Raw genomic sequence first — 16,993 nt, 5'->3', positions numbered from 1 at the left:
TTGTTCTTCCTCTTTCTTCTCCGCCTCCTCCTCCAAAGCTCCTAGGAGTTGCTGCTTTAAAAACAGGAGCTGCAGAAACATGGCCCAGAGCCAGGTGCTTAGCGTGCATTATCTCCAGCTACAGCCAGAGTCAGAACTGAGCTCTCCAGGGCCCATCCACTCCTACCCGCCCCCAACCCCTACCCCCATCTCTGGGCTGGGCGGCCTCCTACACAGGCCTCACTGCACGATAGAGGCTTCCAAACGAGGCTCTGAACCCTCAGAGTTGTGTCCCTGTGAGGCTCAGAGACAGAGGACGCGCGGGTCAAGGGATGCGGGTCTCTAGCACCTGGCAGGGAAGGGCTGAAATGGGCCAAAGATGGCACCTGGGGCCTGGTGGTGGTGGGGGGCGGGGAGCTGATTCACTTTCCAGCTCATTCTTCACAGGTGGGGGCACCACATGTGGCAGCTCACTAGAGCTACAAGGGATCTCAGAAGACATTGCACATGATCTCTCAAGGAGGTAACCCAAGAAAGGATTGCCCAGCCTCTTGCGGACACATTAACTGTGAGCAAGCCATTGAGTGAGACAGCTGAAATTCCTATCAGTGGTGCTGGTGAGGGTCACCACTGTCATAGTTGCCATTTACAGAGGACTTGAGCCAATCACTTTCATTGGCACGTGTTTTCTAGCTACTTCCCTTCTTTGAGCCTGGCTCATCCCCATCCCCAAACCCTCAGTAGCCACAGGGGAGGGGGACAGAGGCTTGATCTGAGCTCCAAATCCATTTACTCTGTTTATAGGGACTATGGAGGCTCAAGCCCCAGTGTGGAACTCACTGCACATGTTTAATAAAAACACTGAATGAATGAATGAATGAATGAATGATCAAGTGAACTTCCAGGGATACCAGGCCCCTAGGTTCTGGTCAATAAAACGGTGGCCTGCCCCAGCTACTCAGGGCCACTGGATGGTCTGGAGACCATCCCTGAGGACACCTCAGGACTCACCTACCTGCACGGTGACAGACATGCAGGAAAGCACAAGCCACAGAAATGGGGTGGTCCTGTGAACCCCTCCAGCTTGCCAGGGCTGAGTGCTGGGGCTGGACAAGTCCTCAGATGTCCCGGCAACTCCAGAACCCTGTCCATCTAAGTTCCTTTGACAGTGCTGATTATGTATAGGTACAGCACCTGGGAGACAGCAGCCCTGGAACAGCCACCCAGCAGGAGGGGTCACGGAATGCAAGCAACCCCACGCTCTTCTGAGGTGAGGCAAGACCTCTACTTGGATGCAGAGGCTGGGAAGTGCCTGAGAAATCACTGATGACTGATGTTCCCACCACGCCCAGTCATCAGCCACAGAACTGAGGCTTGGAGAGGTAAAGAAATGGGATGGCATATGATGACACAGCTGGTAGGTGATAAGAAGGGACTCTGATGCCCTGAACCACCACCTGCCACCTCAGTCTCCCAATCTAGACAATGGGGAGTTGGACCAGATGGTCTCTAAGGTGTCTCAGAATCAAGGTGATTTCAGGGGAAGCCAAAACCTCATCTCTGCTGGACATCTTCACCCCACTCCCCTTCTGTCCTCCCCAGCCCAGGCCACTACCTGCTCTAATCAAGGAACAGGGAAGGAAAGGGGCCTCAGCACTCCTGTCTCAGTGCATGAGGGGGAGTGTGTGGGGGGGGTGAGGAGGTGAGGAGATGAGAGGTGGATCTGGAGCAAATGGCGCCTGCCCATCCTGCCCATCCACACCTCCAGGCTGCCTGAATGCCAAGGGAAGTTCACCCAGAGTTTACAAACCTCCTTTGTCACAGAGCCCTGCATGGAGCCATCAATCACGCCTTTAATTTACCCGTGTCACTTTCCAGAGGAAAGCTGCCCTGCCAGCAGCCAGTGGTGCTTCCTCTCACCCACTTGATGAGGACTTCATCTAATTGGTCCACGTTAAATCACTCCCAGGAATGCAATGTACAATTACTGCAGCAGCAGCAGCAGCAGTGGCTAGCTGGCGGCGGGGACATGCATGGCCCTCCCTGGCGGAGGCAGGAGAGTCCATGGGGGGCCTCCCTGGCCCAAGGCCCAGAGGCCTCTGGGAAACCTGGAGAACCCAGAGAGGAGCCTTCTGGAATGGGAAGGTGGGGGGGCTGGGGAAGGAGTGTCAGGGATGAGAGGGAAAGGCAAACCAGGAAGGAAGGAGGAGGTGGAAGGAAGGAGGGAGGATGCCAGTCACCGGGCTCCCCCACCTTCTCCATCCCTGGATGCCCAGGGGAACCAGGCATGTCTCACGGCCTCTACCCACCTCATGGATACAGACTAGGTCCCACGCTCTGTGTCTCTTCCCCTAGCCTCATAGGAACAGAGATCCAGAGGGCTTCCATAAGCCTTGCTCAGTACTGCCTGGCACTGACCCCCAAATGGAAAGGGTGGGAGCACAGGCCATTTAGGGACCAGAGCTGTGCCCACCACCTTTCCCTCTGCACACATTTCTCCAAACACATCAAGCTCTGGACAGGCTGTTTCCTCTGTCTTGGATGCTGTGCCCTGCTTTATCTTCCTGGTGACCTCCTGGTGGTCCTGGGCCCAGATCAAATACCACTTACAGTAAGATGCCCTTTCAAACTCCCTTGGGCACGAGAGGTAACCTGTCCCTCCTCAGCCCAGCCTTCCACCAGGCAGGACAGACCTCTAAGACCACCTTGCCATACCATACCACCCGTATCTACTGGCAGCGGGGTCCCTCTGACCATCCTGTGAGCTTCATGGGGACTGGGACCATAGGTTTGTTACCTTTACATCCATGTCCACATGCTTGGTACATGGCTGGGGATCAGCAAATCTCTCCCGAATGAATGAACGAACTACGAATATCACTCGCCTTAACACATGGCCTCAAGTAATCCACAGGCCAAGTCGTACTCCCAAACATGCTGAAGAGCTCTCGTGGGCTGTCACCCTGCTCAGAGGATCTCATTCTGCTCATTCTGATACATCTCTCAGAGGCCACATGGGCAGATCAGCACCACAGAAAACCAGAAAGAGCTTCAGATACACCATCTTCCTCATTAAGTGAGCAAACCCAGGCCCAGAGGCTCAGGGTGACTGTCCAAGGTACCCGCTAGCCCCGTTACCAGGAGTAGCGTCCCTCCCATAATCCCAGCTGTGTGAGGAGCTCTGAAGCTGGAGCGACCCCCAAAACCTCGAAGAGGCTCATCTTGCTGGCCCGGTTAGAAGCCTGAGTGAGAGTGGGATGCCCCAATTTCCGTTCCCATCTCTCCTGTCCCCCTCCAGAGGCTGCTGCCCCAGGGGCTGGCACATACCTTGCGCTTCTTGGCACGTCCCTCAGCCTGCAGGGTGCGGGTGCAGCGCTGCACACACTCAGAGAAGCTGAGGTTGCTGTGGTCGGCACTGTAGTCGAGGTCGGCCAGCCGCGCCAGGGACAGGATGTAGTTACAGGCGATCCTCAGGATGGCCAGTTTGGACAGCTTCTGCCCATATGAGTAACACGGCACCTGGGGGTTGAGAAGGCATCAGGAGGGGCTGCCAGGGTCTCTGTGCTGAGCAGGGCCCAGCAGGGCACCCTGACCAGATAGGCGTGGGGCCACCCACAATGATGTCCCATTGCCCAAGAGGGGATTGCCAGGCAGCAGACATGGCCTGTCTAATCCTTTGACCCGGATTTTATTTTCTAATCTAAGCACCCACTGTTTTCCTCACACACATCTCAAACACACATCTCAACTCATCCACTCACAAACTCCGGGAGGCATCCATGTTCCCATCTTGTAGGGGAAAAAAACTGAAGCTCAGCTTAGGCCCACAAGGCATTAGAAATGAAGCATGCGCATTCCCACCATCACAGGGCTCTGTCCACCTGCCCTCCCTAAAAAGAAGTCTGTCTGAGAGAACCCACATATTTCATATTTTTCAGCTCTGATATTCCACTCACTCACTTATGCAGCAACACTTATTCTGCTGGACACTGGGGGTCCAATTGTGAATAATAACTTGGTTCCTGATTTCAGAGAACTCACACTCAAGAAAGCTGTTACAGTGTCATAACAGAGTTAGGTACCCAGCACGGTGGGAATGTACAAGAAGGAAAGTGCCAGTGCTTAGCTATGAGGGCTTTCTTTTTCCTTTCTCTTTTTCTTTATGCTCTCTGGACCTGGGTCGCTGTTGGGCATACAGGTGTATAATATATATTTACAGCCCCAACCAGATTTGACATGCTTTTCAGTGACTCATTGCCAAGTGGACACTCACTAATTCCATAGGGGTTTGTATGGGGTGAAGAGATGGAGTCTCTACCTTTCTACACTGTCCACCAATGTTTGTACTGCATGAGCAAAAAGCGATGAAGACTACAGCTGAGCTCTGTGCTGAGGCATGGAAATGACTCCACCAAGTCCATCTGACAGGTGCGAACCAACACAGCCTACTGCTCCTCTGATATACCTACCATTCATGTAAATGGCTGGACTGTGCTCACCCAGCCACCAGGGCTCTGGTTTCCTCCTCTCCCTGGCTCTCCAGGATTCATACACAGCATCCACCTCTACCACTGATTCTGGTACTCATCAACTGTCATCCCGCAGAGTGGGTCACCGCAGCATGTCCATTCAACAAGTATTTGGTGAGTATCCTCCATATACCAGGCATTGCTCTGGACCAATGGTCCTCTACTGGGGATGATTCTGTGCCCAGGGGAAGTGTTGGCAGTATCTGCAGACATTCTTAATTGTCAATATTGGGGAACAGTGAAGGGAAGGTGGTAGTGGACCCTACTGGTTGGAGGCCAGGGATGCTGCTAAGCATCCTGCAATGCACAGGGTCCTGGAAGGCCACCATACACAAATGCTCAGCCCAAACTGTCACTAGGGCAGAGATTGAGAAAGTACAAATAAGACAGTCACCACAGATGGAGACCCTACATGCATCATCCACTTTGTTCTCACGTTGTCCAGGAGCTATCTGACCTTCCCCACCCAACCCTAAACCAGGGGGCACGGGGAGGAGTGCTGGAGCAGGCACCTGTACTTAATAATACTCTAATAACACCCCAACCGTCCTTAACTCCCAATTATTGTCACTCATTTATAGGTCAGTCTCTGTGTGAGCTGTTGGGGAAGGCCCATGTCTGTAGGATCTAGACAGGTCTTGCCCACAACAGGCCCACAAGAGGGTTCGTTGAAGGAGAGAATGAATGAGCAAAGGAATGATTTATCTCCATGTTCTCCAGGTGGCTCCAGAATGTTTAGAAATGTGCTCAAAACCCTTTCCTCTCTCAGAGGATGAAGATCAAGCTATTCAGTGTAGAACTTAATCACACATACCTTTTGGTCATCTGGGTTCACTCCTGACTCTAGCTCTCCCTGGCTAGAAGACCCCAGGCAGCTGACATGACCTTTCCAAGCCCGGGCTTCCTCTTCACCTGCTAACAGGGCTGCCCTCACAGTGTGGTAGGATTAAGTGAGATGACAGCACACGGCACGGAGTAAGCCCTGGCACAAGTCAGTGAGTCATTATGATTGGGGGCTGCAGAATTGTCTCCAAGGAGGGGGCTCCAGAGCAAATGAGAAGCAGGAGAGCTGGAGCCAGGACACAATGCCTGCTCATCACCACCTCCCCTAGCCCCCCCACCAGCTGGGGTCCTGAAATGGCACCCATCTCAGAGGCAAGGTTTGCTGTCAAATCTTCCAGCAGCCAAGGAGTGGCCCCTTACCAGACAAAGAAGCCGAAGGAGGGGCAGGTTGGTGACAGAGAGAATGCCAACACCTGTGCATTCACCCAGCCCTGGCTGTGGCTCCAAACTCATCCCAGAAAAGCCAAGAAAAGCAGCAGAACAATGCACTTTGCCTGTTCCCAACCAGAGTGCAGAGAATCTTGCTTTATCAGCCTGAACAAATAAACAAGGTCTGTGGGACAGAAAGGTTCCCGGGAGTCCTGGCACAGGGGAAGGGTGTCTCAAGAGCCAGCCCTGTACCTCCGCCTCTTCTGCACCCCAGGAAGGAGTGCCTATCTGCAAGAGGCCCTTGGGTGCTGGGCACAGCTCTGTGACACAGGTCCCTACTGTTGTTTTCACCTAGGGGCCAGGCTGGGAGTCGCCTGGCTCATTGTGCCCTTGGCCCCTGAACAGATGGGCTTTTCTGCCAGTGGGGACTAGGAATCTCGGGAAGGATCTGCACATGGGGATCCAGCATCATTGCAGGATTGCAGAGCAAAGATGAGGCCAAGACCAACCTAGGGGCTCCGCCCAGGTTCTGGGCCAGATTGCTTCTACCAAAACCCAGATCTGACAAGGAAACCATCTATCAGGCTCTAGTTGTGTGTCTGGCACTACAGTAGCTATTCACAGGTAGTTTGTCCCATTGGAAACCTTCCCCAAAATAAAGGTTGATATCCCAAATGTACATGAAGAAACAGAGAGGTGACATACTGGGCCCCAGTCACTCAGCTAAGACCTGAAGCTACCCAAGGAAGGTATATGGCCACTGAGTTCCCCAGGCTCCCTCCACCACAGCTGGCCACATGTAGGACACTAGTGGCACCTTTTGGGCAGCTCACTCCTCCTCTTCCCTGTCCCCTGAGTGGGAGGTGCTCCTCAGCTCACATGGGTAAGTCCAGACCCTCCCTCCTGGTGCCCATGCCCCAGGATGCAGCCCTCTGGCCCCGGAACCCTGGTTAAGAAGTACCCTGGTCTGGCCTGGCAGCAGGTCCTAAGGAAGGGTGGAAAGAGCTCATCTGAACTGCAGGCACTTACCAGTGACTTTGAGAGATGCCTTCAGCTCTCTGAGCCTTTAGTTCCCTCATCTGGAGACTGGGAACAACAATGCCTACATTGTTTGTCCCTACGTGATTGTTGGGACCAGGCCACCCCTGGCTGTTTATTGTGATCAACTAAGGGTATACTTAATACAATATCTATATTTATCTTTAAATAGCCCAGTGAAGTAGAAATGATTACTTCCACTTTACAGAGAAACACTTGATGCCTTAGCTGGGCTCTTTCCAATTAGCTGGAAGGACTAGGGATTTGGATGAGTCTTTAGGTCAGGGGATGGGCAGGCTGCCTTTGAAGCTGAGGATGGTGAGTTCTGGGCTGATAATCCCATGGGACTTTGGCCTTTGTGCTTACCAGCCACCCCATCACCTGCAGAGGACCCCTTCAGCAGTTGTCGGCTCCCCTAATCAAAGGACACAGGGCAAAGGAGGCAGCAGGGTCATTTGCCTTCAACTCCTAACAGATTGCCTCGCTTCTAGGAAAGTAAAAGGACCTGCTGTCTATCGTCAGCACTGGGAAGCCTTCTGTTTGGTCCAGCCCATCATGCTCTTAACCAGGAAGGGAAGAGCAAGGAGCTGCTTGGCCAAGGAAGTGCAGGTGGGGGAGAGGCCCTCTGGTCTGGTGTGGGGGTGGGGTGTGTGTGGGGCAGATGGTCAGGCCACAGCACATGCCACCAGCCCAGCTGCACAGGGCCCTCCCTGCCGCCTCATGTGAAGGCCATGTGTGCACAGCTGGGCCTGGCCTGGGTGCGGGGCTGCTCCAGGGCCAGGTGGGAGGGGGTCGAAAGGAAAGCCTGGCCTTGCTGGTTGGGTGCGGGGAGAGGCCAGAGTTCTGGCCTTGGCCTCCTGGCAGCACACTGGGACATCTGGTGTATGTGCAGATTTCCTCTCTCCCCTCAAAACTTGAAGCCCCTCAGCCTTTATGGAGGGATAGCAGCCTCTCGGGGCAGATGCCCAAGGTGGCAGTGAGGAGCCCTCAGGGCCTTGCTGTAATCTGACAGATACAGATTCAGGAAGGGGATGCCAAGCAAGTGGAGCCTGGGTCCTCTTCTTGGCTGCCCCTGGAGTCTCCCAGTGGATCCTCACCAAGAGAACTCAGGATGGGCCGTGAGGGGACATTGGGATGGTGCCCCCAAACCTACACTTCCCTTAGTCTCAGACCCCATAGGATGCCAGGGGGCCATGACCCCACATGAATTCAAGAGGCTGAGAGGCAGAGCTCTTAAAAGCCTGGGCATTGGAGTGACTCACGGACTCTGATTAGAATCTAGGCTCTACAGTGACGGTGGCACACAGCTATGCAGGCTGTGACTGCACCAGGCCAAGGAGGCACAGCACACTCAAATCTAGTGAATGGTATGCCAAGCAAGGAGCTACACAGTGCAAAACTTACAAGGCCCCACGTGGTTGCAAAAGGCTGCGAGAAGTCAGCCAACTTACATGAAGCTCTCTGAACCTCAGTTTCACTATCTGTGAAACGAGGGGGAGATAATAATAATAATAATAATAATAACAATAATAACAATGACAATATCACTGTAACATATATGAGGTGCCTAGCACAGTGCTCGGCACAAAGCAAGCATCTGATAAATGGTAGTTTCTAGGAGTGCTGTTAAAATGAATACAGAATGTTTATTTCCACATCTCTCAAGGCCCTGCCTGGCACTGAGGACACTATAAATGCTAAGGAATGTTCATTCCTCCTACAGCCCCCATGCCTTTCTTCATTTGCTCTTTGCAAAGAAGCTATGTGGGGGGTGAGCCTTATCACCATTTTCCAGCTTTAGCAACTGAATCCCAAAGAGGGAAACTAACTTTCCATGGTTATGCAGAAAGCATGCAACAGAGCCACCATTCAAACCGTGGCCTCTGGACTCCTCATCCAGTGCTCTTTTAACCATGTCAGGAAATTGCTTAGGGACACAAAACTCCAGACCAGAGCCATAATCCCAGAACTGATCTCAGTGCTGTGATGGCAGAGGCTTCATTTTAGGCAGAATCATCCTCCTCCTTTCTCTTCTTTGCCAAGGGGCCATTTCAAACAGTCAAACTCGAGCCTAGATCCAGAGCTACAGCCTATCTGGATCGGGGTATGAGAATGTGTGTGTGCATGTGTGTGCATGTCTGTACCTTTCACATGTGGGATTGAGGACCAGAGGAGGAAGGAGCTCCTTTAGGACGTAGGGTTTCCTCCATCAGATGAGTGCTGCGGTGGGTGCAGCCTCAGCCCCTGGCTCTGAGATCACAAGTGTCCTACCTCTATCTCCTTCCCTCCTAGATGGCAGGCAGATGCCCACTATGGGCTGGCAGCTCTCTGGGGAAAGGGACAGAATGGTCTGAGCAAGGAGAGAACAGACAGGAGCATGCACCTCTGGGCCTGTGTATTTGTGTGTCCTCTTGGCCATGTGTAATGATCATGTGTCTAGACATAGGTATGTCCCTGAATCTGCCCTTTTTATGTAGAACTTCCCCACAGAAAGGGTAGGAATGAAAGGAGACTAGGATTTAAATAATCTCATCTCAGACTCAGCCATGTGGAAACCAGCTTCCGATTGTTAATAAACATGACAGATACAGATGGCACTGTGGGAAGCATTTGGCCAGGCAGGCATTCCAGAAACTGCTATCATCTTCCCTAATCCACTAAGCAATCTTGGACAAGTCTCCTTCCTTCTTTCTCTAGGCCTCAGTTTTCCATTCCATTAAATGGGGTAATTCAACCTGACAGGATGTTGAGTTCAAACAGGATGGAATATTACTGAAAAACCACTGGGTAAATGAGACGTTTAGCTGAGTTCAGTACATGGAGACCATGAATACTTCCTTGGAAATGAAAGAGGCAGCCAGAGGGTCAAAAGGGGACATGAACTGGTAGTCAAAGGACCTAGGTGGCAGCCCTGCCCTGCTTCTCACCAGCTGTGACCCTCTGGGCATGTGGCCTCCCCAAACTGAGAGCATTTACCTAGTTGCAAGGTAAGCAGGTGGACAGGCATCTTTCTACCCACCTGTCATCCTTCCATCCTGCAAGTAGGTTGCAAGATGCTCTGTAGGATGCCACCCTCTCCAGGCATTCAGACCCAGACCTGCTGCCCAAGAGTAAGCCTGAGTGTTCCACTGGGCACACTGCCCAGTGACCCAACTGGCAAGGCTGGCCACCTCACTGACCAAGCATCTTACCCAAATCCAAGCAAGACACTTTGGCTTGACTCATAGAGCCTCTTTTCTCCCAGAAGCTCAATCCCCTTCTCATGGATGGACACATGCACCTGTCCTCTCCACCCGCAGGAAGAAGAAGAGAGTGGGATCCAGAAAGAAGATCATGTTTTCTAAAACGCTTTGTTGTTGGCTAAAGCCAAGAGACGTTGAGTAACTTTCTTGGAGACACACAGGAAGTCAGCTGTAGAGTGTGCCAAAAACCTGAAGTCCAAACCAGTCCCATCCACCCCTAATCCTTCCCCCTTTCCCTGTGGGGGTGGGGGCAGAGGGCACTTACTACCTTCTTCTTAGACCTCCCTTCTCTCTAAGAAAATGAGAAGTCTAGAACCCCAGGGCAGTCCCAGTCTTGTTTAAAGTAATTGCAAAACTGCTCCTCCCCACTACATGTAATTCTCAGATAACTGTTCTTCTCCATCCCCCTAGAGGATGCTGTCTGGTGAGGGCGGCACCCACCAGCCCCAAACTGAGAAGCCCCTGGCCCACCCCGGGACTAGACTCTGAAGATCCCCCAACTAACCGGTCCCCTCAGTAGATCTGCCTGCTTCATTCACCATGAGCTGAAGGTCAGCAGCGGAGGGTATCCCCTGGGAAGGCTCTCACCAGCCAATTCTTGAGGCTGCCACTGGGGAGGGAGAGGATACGGGCTTGTAGCCCGGATGCTTAAGGATACCAGGGCGATGCGGTGCCCGGCACCAAAGCAGCCTGAGTGTAGGGGTATCCCTTCTGGAAGGCAAAACCAGGTCCACTCCTCCGCAGCATCTGGGTCTCCCAAGACCCAGACCACACTCAATGCCCAAAGAGGAAGGGTCTCCCCCTCCCCCCTCCCTTGCCAGGGACAGATTCCTACATTCCCTCTCTCCACTTCCCACCGCGCTCAAGGGGCTGGAGAAGACAAACACTCGCTGCCATAAAAGTGAACTATGAGGGCTGAAGTCAGATGCGCAGAAGGGTCGCCCCCGGGGGGGGGGGGGCGCGGGGGACGAGGCGGCGGGGAGGGGGGCGAACCAGACCTTTGCCCGCACTTTGCAAGCTGAGATCCGTACCAACGCCGTGGCAAAGGTTACTGCCCTGGGGAGCTCCAACCTGTCTGGGCCCTGGGGCCGACCGGGCGGGAACCACTTGCCCCTTGGGCACAGCCTCAGCCTCCCTGGAACCTCCCCGCCGCTCGCCCACCCACTGCGGCAGCCGTCCCGGGGCGCGGCGAGGGCGCGCGGCTGGGAGCCGGTACCTGCTTCCTGAGCGCCTCGAAGGCGGCGCTGATCGTGTGCACCCGCGTCCGCTCCCGCGCGTTCGCTAGGAGCCTCCGGGTCTGCTGCAGGGCTTTGATCTCCGCGGCAGCGGCGGTCGCTTCGCCCGGCCGTTTCCTAGGCGACGCGGAGGAATCCGGGTGGTTATTGTAAATTACGTGTGAAATTGACGAGTAAGAACTTTCCCCGGGGCGCGTGGGGGGCGCTGGGCGCGCGGACGCCTCGGGGGGCGCGGGGGGCGCCGGCGGCGTGGGGCGTGCGGGCGGCGCGCACAGCAAGATACGGGGACGCAGGCCGGGCTCCCGGAAAGGCTGCGCCTCGGGACCCCCGGGTCCTTGGCCCGGGGGCGGCGGCGGCGGCGGCGTGGGGAGCCCCGGGCCCGCTGCGCCCAGGGCAAAGCCGCGTTTCCGCGCGTCGGGGACCTCCGGCGCCCGGGCGCCCCGGCGCTCCCCGGCCGGGTCTGCGCCCCCACCTGAGGGCACAGCCGGCGCCGCCGGGGCTGGCACGGGGGCCGCGACCGGCTGCAGCCGCTGGGTCCCGTCGCGCAGCCCGTTGGTGGCGGCGGCGGCGGCGGCGGCGCGCTCGGGCGCTTCCAAGTCCAATCGGAAAGTTTTATAGCCGTTCGCGCGCCGCGCCGGCTCCTTGCCTTTCCGCTTGAGCTTCTTGAGGCCGTTGAGCTCCTTCACGCACACGGTCTTCCACGGCCCGTCCTCGAGCACCGGGATGTGCTTCATGGCGCGGGCGGCGCGCGGGGCGGGGGCGGCGGCGGCGGCGGCGGCGGGGGCGGGGGCTGCCGTGGGGCTGCCCGGGCCGCGCGCCCGCCGCGCTCGCTCCGCACGCCGCGAGCCGGCTCTGCCCGGCGGCCGCCGCGCCCCGCGCCGGGGAGTCTCGGGCTCTCCCCCTTCCCCGCCCGCGCTCCTCCCTCCCTCTCTCCCCCGCGCGCGGGGCAGCTGCGCCGCGGGCTCCGCGAAGCCGCCGGGCGGGCCGCTCCCGGGGCGCTCAGAGTGTCATCTGAAGTCGCTGCCGCCTCGCCGGCGTTTCTGGAGAACGCCCGCTGCGCTCCATCTGTGTTTGTTTAGCCTCAGTTTACACAGAAGCCCGGTTCGCGAGATCAGTCAGCGCCGCCGCCCGGAGAGGAGGCAGCTCCTGCCGCCGCCGCCTCCCCAGCCCCGGCCGCCCGGGCCGCGAGCGCCTTTAAAGAAACAGGAAGCATTTTTCAAAACAGCTGGGCCGCCGGCCGCCTCCTTTGTCCGCGTCCTCTCTGCCTCCCCCCACCCCCATCCCTTCTGTCCAGAGCCTGCCTCCTCTGGCCCTCCCTCCCCGCCCCCCCCCAAGTCCGGGGCGCCTCCTTCCCCCCCCCCCCCGGGAGGACGCTCCGCTCCCCGCAGAACTGCCCCGAGCACGTGGCTTCTGGGCCCTTTGACCCTTTCCCCAGATCTGAGCCGGGCCTTCTCCACCCAGGCTGGCTGACCTCCGGGTGACACAGCAGCGACCTTCTGCACCCAGCGCCTCCGGTCCCAACTCACCAATCGAGGGGAAAAAAAAAAAAAAAAAAAAAAAGACGGAGCGAGGACTTATTGGGCGGCGGGGGGAGGGGTGCGGGGTGGGGAGTGGGTACGGAGCAGGGTGGGGGGAGGCAAAGGCTCTTCATGGAGGAGACGCACATTCCCACAACATCGCAATCCCAGCCACTCCGTCACTTGCTGGAGCAGGGAGGCCAGGAATAGAAGGCCTAGGCCATAGGGAAACTGAGGCTCTGTAGAGGAATGTGCTTTCCCACTGTCACACAGCGAGTCAAAGAGGCCTGCAAAGAGGCTGAGAGTGGACCCTTCCGTTTTAGGCAGACCTAGCATCTGTGAGATTCTGCAGGCGCCTCACCCCTGGCCGCCTGCTAAGCTCGGATTTACTCATCTATGAAATGAGGAGTGCCCCCGTCCCAGCCTTGCTGTGAGGACTGAAGCCCCAGGCACACAGGAGGTACTGGTCAAATGGCTTTGCTTGTTATTGTTATTAATGACCAGATCTGCCTCTCCTTGAGGCAGATTCCTTGTGTTCAACCCCAGCTCTACCCTCTACAAATGGAGTGATCTTGGATGAGTCACGGAACCTCTCTGTGCTTCCCTCTTCTTACGCATAAAACCGAGGTAATAATTATACCTTCCCCCTGAAGTGGTTGTGGAAATTGAGAATATGTGTGCAGGCGCCCAGAGCAGTGCCTGGCCCTAAGGGAGAGCTTTGCAAGTGCCCAGTGGTACAGGCAGGGGGCAGAGGTGGACTCCCCAGACTTTCTGTTCCCAGTGCCATCCCACTGAAGACTCTGGAAGGAAGAGGTCAAACTAGGGAGCCCTTACCCAAGCCTTCCCTGGAGAACCAGCCCAGGGCTTTGTCTCTCCCGGGTCCTTTCTCTGAGGCACTTCCTCCTAACGGCAGTGGCCGGCACTCTCAGCAGCTTGGGAGAAGAGGATGGCGACTCCACCCTGGTCTTGGGCTCTGACTTCTGCAGCTACTGGGATCCTCCTCTTTCTGGTTTCAGCCCTTCACTTCTGCTGCCAGACCCACCATGGGGCTTTTCCTGTGAAAATGCAGGGGGAGGCAGGTGACATGGTGGCCTGTGACATGCAGGGCCCTGAGAGATAGGATGGCAGTCTAGGCAGAAGGTTGAGACAGGGGCATAGAGCTGGGACCAGGAGTCCATGATAGACCTTGGCTTTTCCACTATTGAGCCCCAGGCCCCCGGGGGTTCTGTTTTCTCCTCTGTCATTGAGGATGGTATTTCTGTCCAGTCAATTTCTCAGGGTGGTAGGTCAACGACTTTGACGTTGGGCTTCAAAGATACGCTCGTGTGTACACATTCACACTCATGGAGGCATCCAGTTTTCTGCCTACAGTCAATCCAAAACCTCATCTTTTTCACTGAGATGGATCATCATAATGCATGTGCTCCCTGAGGCACCCCCCTCCATGGACACCCAGCATCTTCCTGCATCTTATCTCCTAAGACCAAAGGTGTGCCCCAGAGAGGAGACCTCATTCACCTGTGTCTCCCCACTCAGCCGCAGGACCCTGGAAACCTGGCTTTTGCTCACAAGTCTCCCACACCTCCCCTCTGCAGAGCGTGCTCGCCCTCACCCTTTGATGACTGGCTCCAGTCTCCCCTCCTCCTGTAAACCCTGGCCAACTGACCACCAGAGCCCCCTGTCACTCTTGCTGGCCTCTGCACATGCTCACTCACAAGTCTGGCTGCAGTTTATCCTCCACTGAGGACCTGGCGGACCCCCCTAGGTTTGTGAGCTCCTGGAAGCCTGGTAAGTCTCAGGAGATGTTTGCTGAAGGACAGCCAGCTCTCATGTCCTTTACATTCTCCAGAACTCAAGCAGAGGCTAAGATCCGTGCTTGCCCACTCCTCGTGCATCTCAGTGGCAGGCATGGGAGGAAAGCCAGCCCACTGCTCTCCAGAGCTGCAGAGGTACCCTATGAGCCTCAGTGTCCTCACCTGTAAATGGAGATCATAATCTTTTCACAGGGCCATCACAGGGATTAAATTAGGCTGCATGTATGGCATTGAGCATAGTGATGATGTAGAGTGAGAGGTGGCTTTAGGCATCCCCCGTTAGCACACTGCCTTGGCTCCTTGCATTGTAGCATCTGGCCCCAGACTCTACAGTTGCAGGCTGAGGTGTCTATGGCTAGTTGGGATGGCTAGTGTGGAAGTCTCTGGCAGGACTGAAAATCATCCCTTAAGAAGCCAAGCTGTGCTCTAGAAAAAGCATGTATCTTGGCTGAACATCGAGGGCTCCACTGGTGCTGCCTGAGCCCCTCACCAATTCCCCCCAAACTGGAGATGGTCGCTGAAATCCCACGTGGGGAGAGGGGAAGAGAATGGATAGTAATAGTCAGCTGTGCTGGGTGGAGGTAGAGCAAGACTCAGAGCTGGCTCCAGTCTCCTGGGATACCCTCCTGCCCACCCCCCCCCAGCACCGTGCTGCCTCCCCCCACTCAGACACTGTGGCCCAGGGGTTGGCATCACGCAAGCCTAGGAGGGATCTCTGCTTTGCCACTTACCAGCTGTGTGGCCTCAAGCAGCCTCTTCACCTCTCTGAGCCTTAGTTCAGTATCTGGGCATTATCCCCTTAGTTGGATAAGATGGAATGTACAGGAACAGGAAGCAAACTGTAAAGGGTCCAGGAGTTGTGGAGGGTTCCTGTTAATGCCATTCCCAGCCCACCAGGTGGCAGATCTTCAAGGTCAAGGCTAGGAGCCCATAAATCGAAGCCTACGGGCAAACCTGCATCCCAGGGCTCCTGATTCTGTCTTCCCAGCCTCCTTGAGAAACCCGGCAGAGCATGGAGGAGAAAGATACCAGCTGGGCAGCGCCCCCTGGTGGTGTGACGCTGTACTGCACATCTCCCTGCAAGGAACCTGCTCATTTTGAAGTCGCCTGTGGTAGCCCTGCAATGACAGTAATATAGATTTTGTGAATCCAGAGAGTTACCAGGATAAAATGGTTCTTGAGGCTCAAGGCTCTGCTTGGGATGGCACAATACAGACACCCCAAGAAAACCTATGCCCTACATTAAAAACATCCCCCACTGAATCAACTGTTTGATATTACCTTGGGCTGGCACAGTGTGCCACTGGGAGGGTCCACGTGCCCTGGATGACTGGTCCAAGGAACAAGAACGAAGCTAGAAAGGGAAAGGAAGGCAAGCGCTCAGGGCTTAGGCTCCTGGGAACAAATGCTCCACAGCCAGGCAGCAATCATTACTTCCATGCAGGGATTGATTACAGGCTCTATTTCTCTAAATCATTATAATGACCCAAGAAGGCAAACCCATTCTATTCCACAGATACGGAAACTGTTCCTGGAGGAAAAACTTGCACCAGAAAGAAAATAACAGAAGTGAGATTTGAACCCGGGGCAACTGACTCAAAACCCCAAGCTTTGAATCCTGTGCTTTGCTGCCTCCTGAGACCTCAGGGACTAGCATCTGGGGGATTGAGCAGCTAGGCTACGTATAGTGCTGACCTTGTTAGCATCCTGGCTGTCCACCTGTCAGCTGAAGCCACTGGACCACCCTGGTGTGCCTCCAGCTCCTTCCAGGTCGGGATCAGATGGCAAGGCACCACTTCTGGACATTCAAGGGCCTCAGGCATATGGATCTCAGATCTTGGGGTCCAGCATTGGTGCCCTCCCATCATGGTTGAGTGGAACCTGCCCAGCAACACCCTGATGTGCATGCAACACCCATGGGTGAGGATAGGACAAGTTGGCAGGAGGACGTTCATTGATTGCTATCTTCTTAGCAGGATGGCTTAGAACCTCGGACACTTGCTACATGAAATTCTATATTCCTGAATCTAGAGTCCTCACTGCTGCCTGCCCCAGTTGTTCCAAAGTGGATGTGTCTGTCACCCATTCAAGAAAGAGAAGGGAAAGTGGAAACTATGCTAGAAGGAAATGGGGTACATATAACTAGAGCACCCAGAGTAGTGCTTGCAGCAGCCCTAGATAGGACCACCCAGGGGAGTGATCAGGAAGTAGAATACAATCAGCCTGGTGGCCCCAAAGCCTCTCCCTGTCTCCCAGTGACAGTGTCCACACTGCCACCATTAATCAACAGGACACTGACCCAGAGGACAGGGATAAGACATCCAGACAGGAAGCTCTTCTGGACTCACTTTCCTATCTTCCTTCTACTTTCCTCTGTCCAAGTGACCTTTGCACTGGCTGTTGCCTTGGCAATGCTCTTCCCCCAGG

At 55.3% G+C, this 16,993-nt stretch overlaps 1 protein-coding gene and 2 long non-coding RNA genes across 9 annotated transcripts in view; 2 read left to right on the top strand and 1 right to left on the bottom strand.

The window, feature by feature from the left end:
- ATOH8 (atonal bHLH transcription factor 8) overlaps nt 1-12,009 on the bottom strand; it is a 34,909-nt gene extending 22,900 nt beyond the window's left edge. For 2 of the 6 annotated variants that reach the window (XM_077843143.1, XM_077843144.1), the window contains exons 1-2: nt 11,217-12,009; nt 3,307-3,498 (exon numbers count right to left, since the gene is read on the bottom strand). In XM_077843143.1, the coding sequence (XP_077699269.1) occupies nt 3,307-3,498; nt 11,217-11,969 (945 nt within the window). In that variant the 5' untranslated portion in view covers nt 11,970-12,009. The remainder of the gene's footprint in view (nt 1-3,306; nt 3,499-11,216) is intronic. The other 4 variants (XM_077843147.1, XM_077843146.1, XM_077843145.1 and 1 more) reach the window with 3 other exon arrangements.
- LOC144280778 (uncharacterized) lies at nt 1,201-10,940 on the top strand. The gene is made up of 4 exons (XR_013349192.1): nt 1,201-1,361; nt 4,178-4,622; nt 7,250-7,367; nt 10,058-10,940. It is a non-coding gene; the product is annotated as an uncharacterized LOC144280778 (long non-coding RNA).
- On the top strand, nt 10,998-15,829 carry LOC144280777 (uncharacterized). Of its 2 annotated transcripts, XR_013349191.1 has the most exons (5): nt 10,998-11,408; nt 13,076-13,212; nt 13,299-13,379; nt 14,348-14,540; nt 15,555-15,829. It is a non-coding gene; the product is annotated as an uncharacterized LOC144280777 (long non-coding RNA). The 2 variants fall into 2 exon arrangements; XR_013349190.1 differs by lacking the exon at nt 14,348-14,540.
- The last annotated feature ends 1,164 nt before the right edge of the window (nt 15,830-16,993 follow it).

The sequence above is a fragment of the Canis aureus genome, chromosome 12, assembly GCF_053574225.1.
Source record: "Canis aureus isolate CA01 chromosome 12, VMU_Caureus_v.1.0, whole genome shotgun sequence".
Taxonomy (NCBI): Eukaryota; Metazoa; Chordata; class Mammalia; order Carnivora; family Canidae; genus Canis; species Canis aureus.
The sequence above is the reverse complement of the archived record's forward strand: the minus strand, read 5'-3'. Positions and strand labels throughout refer to the sequence as shown.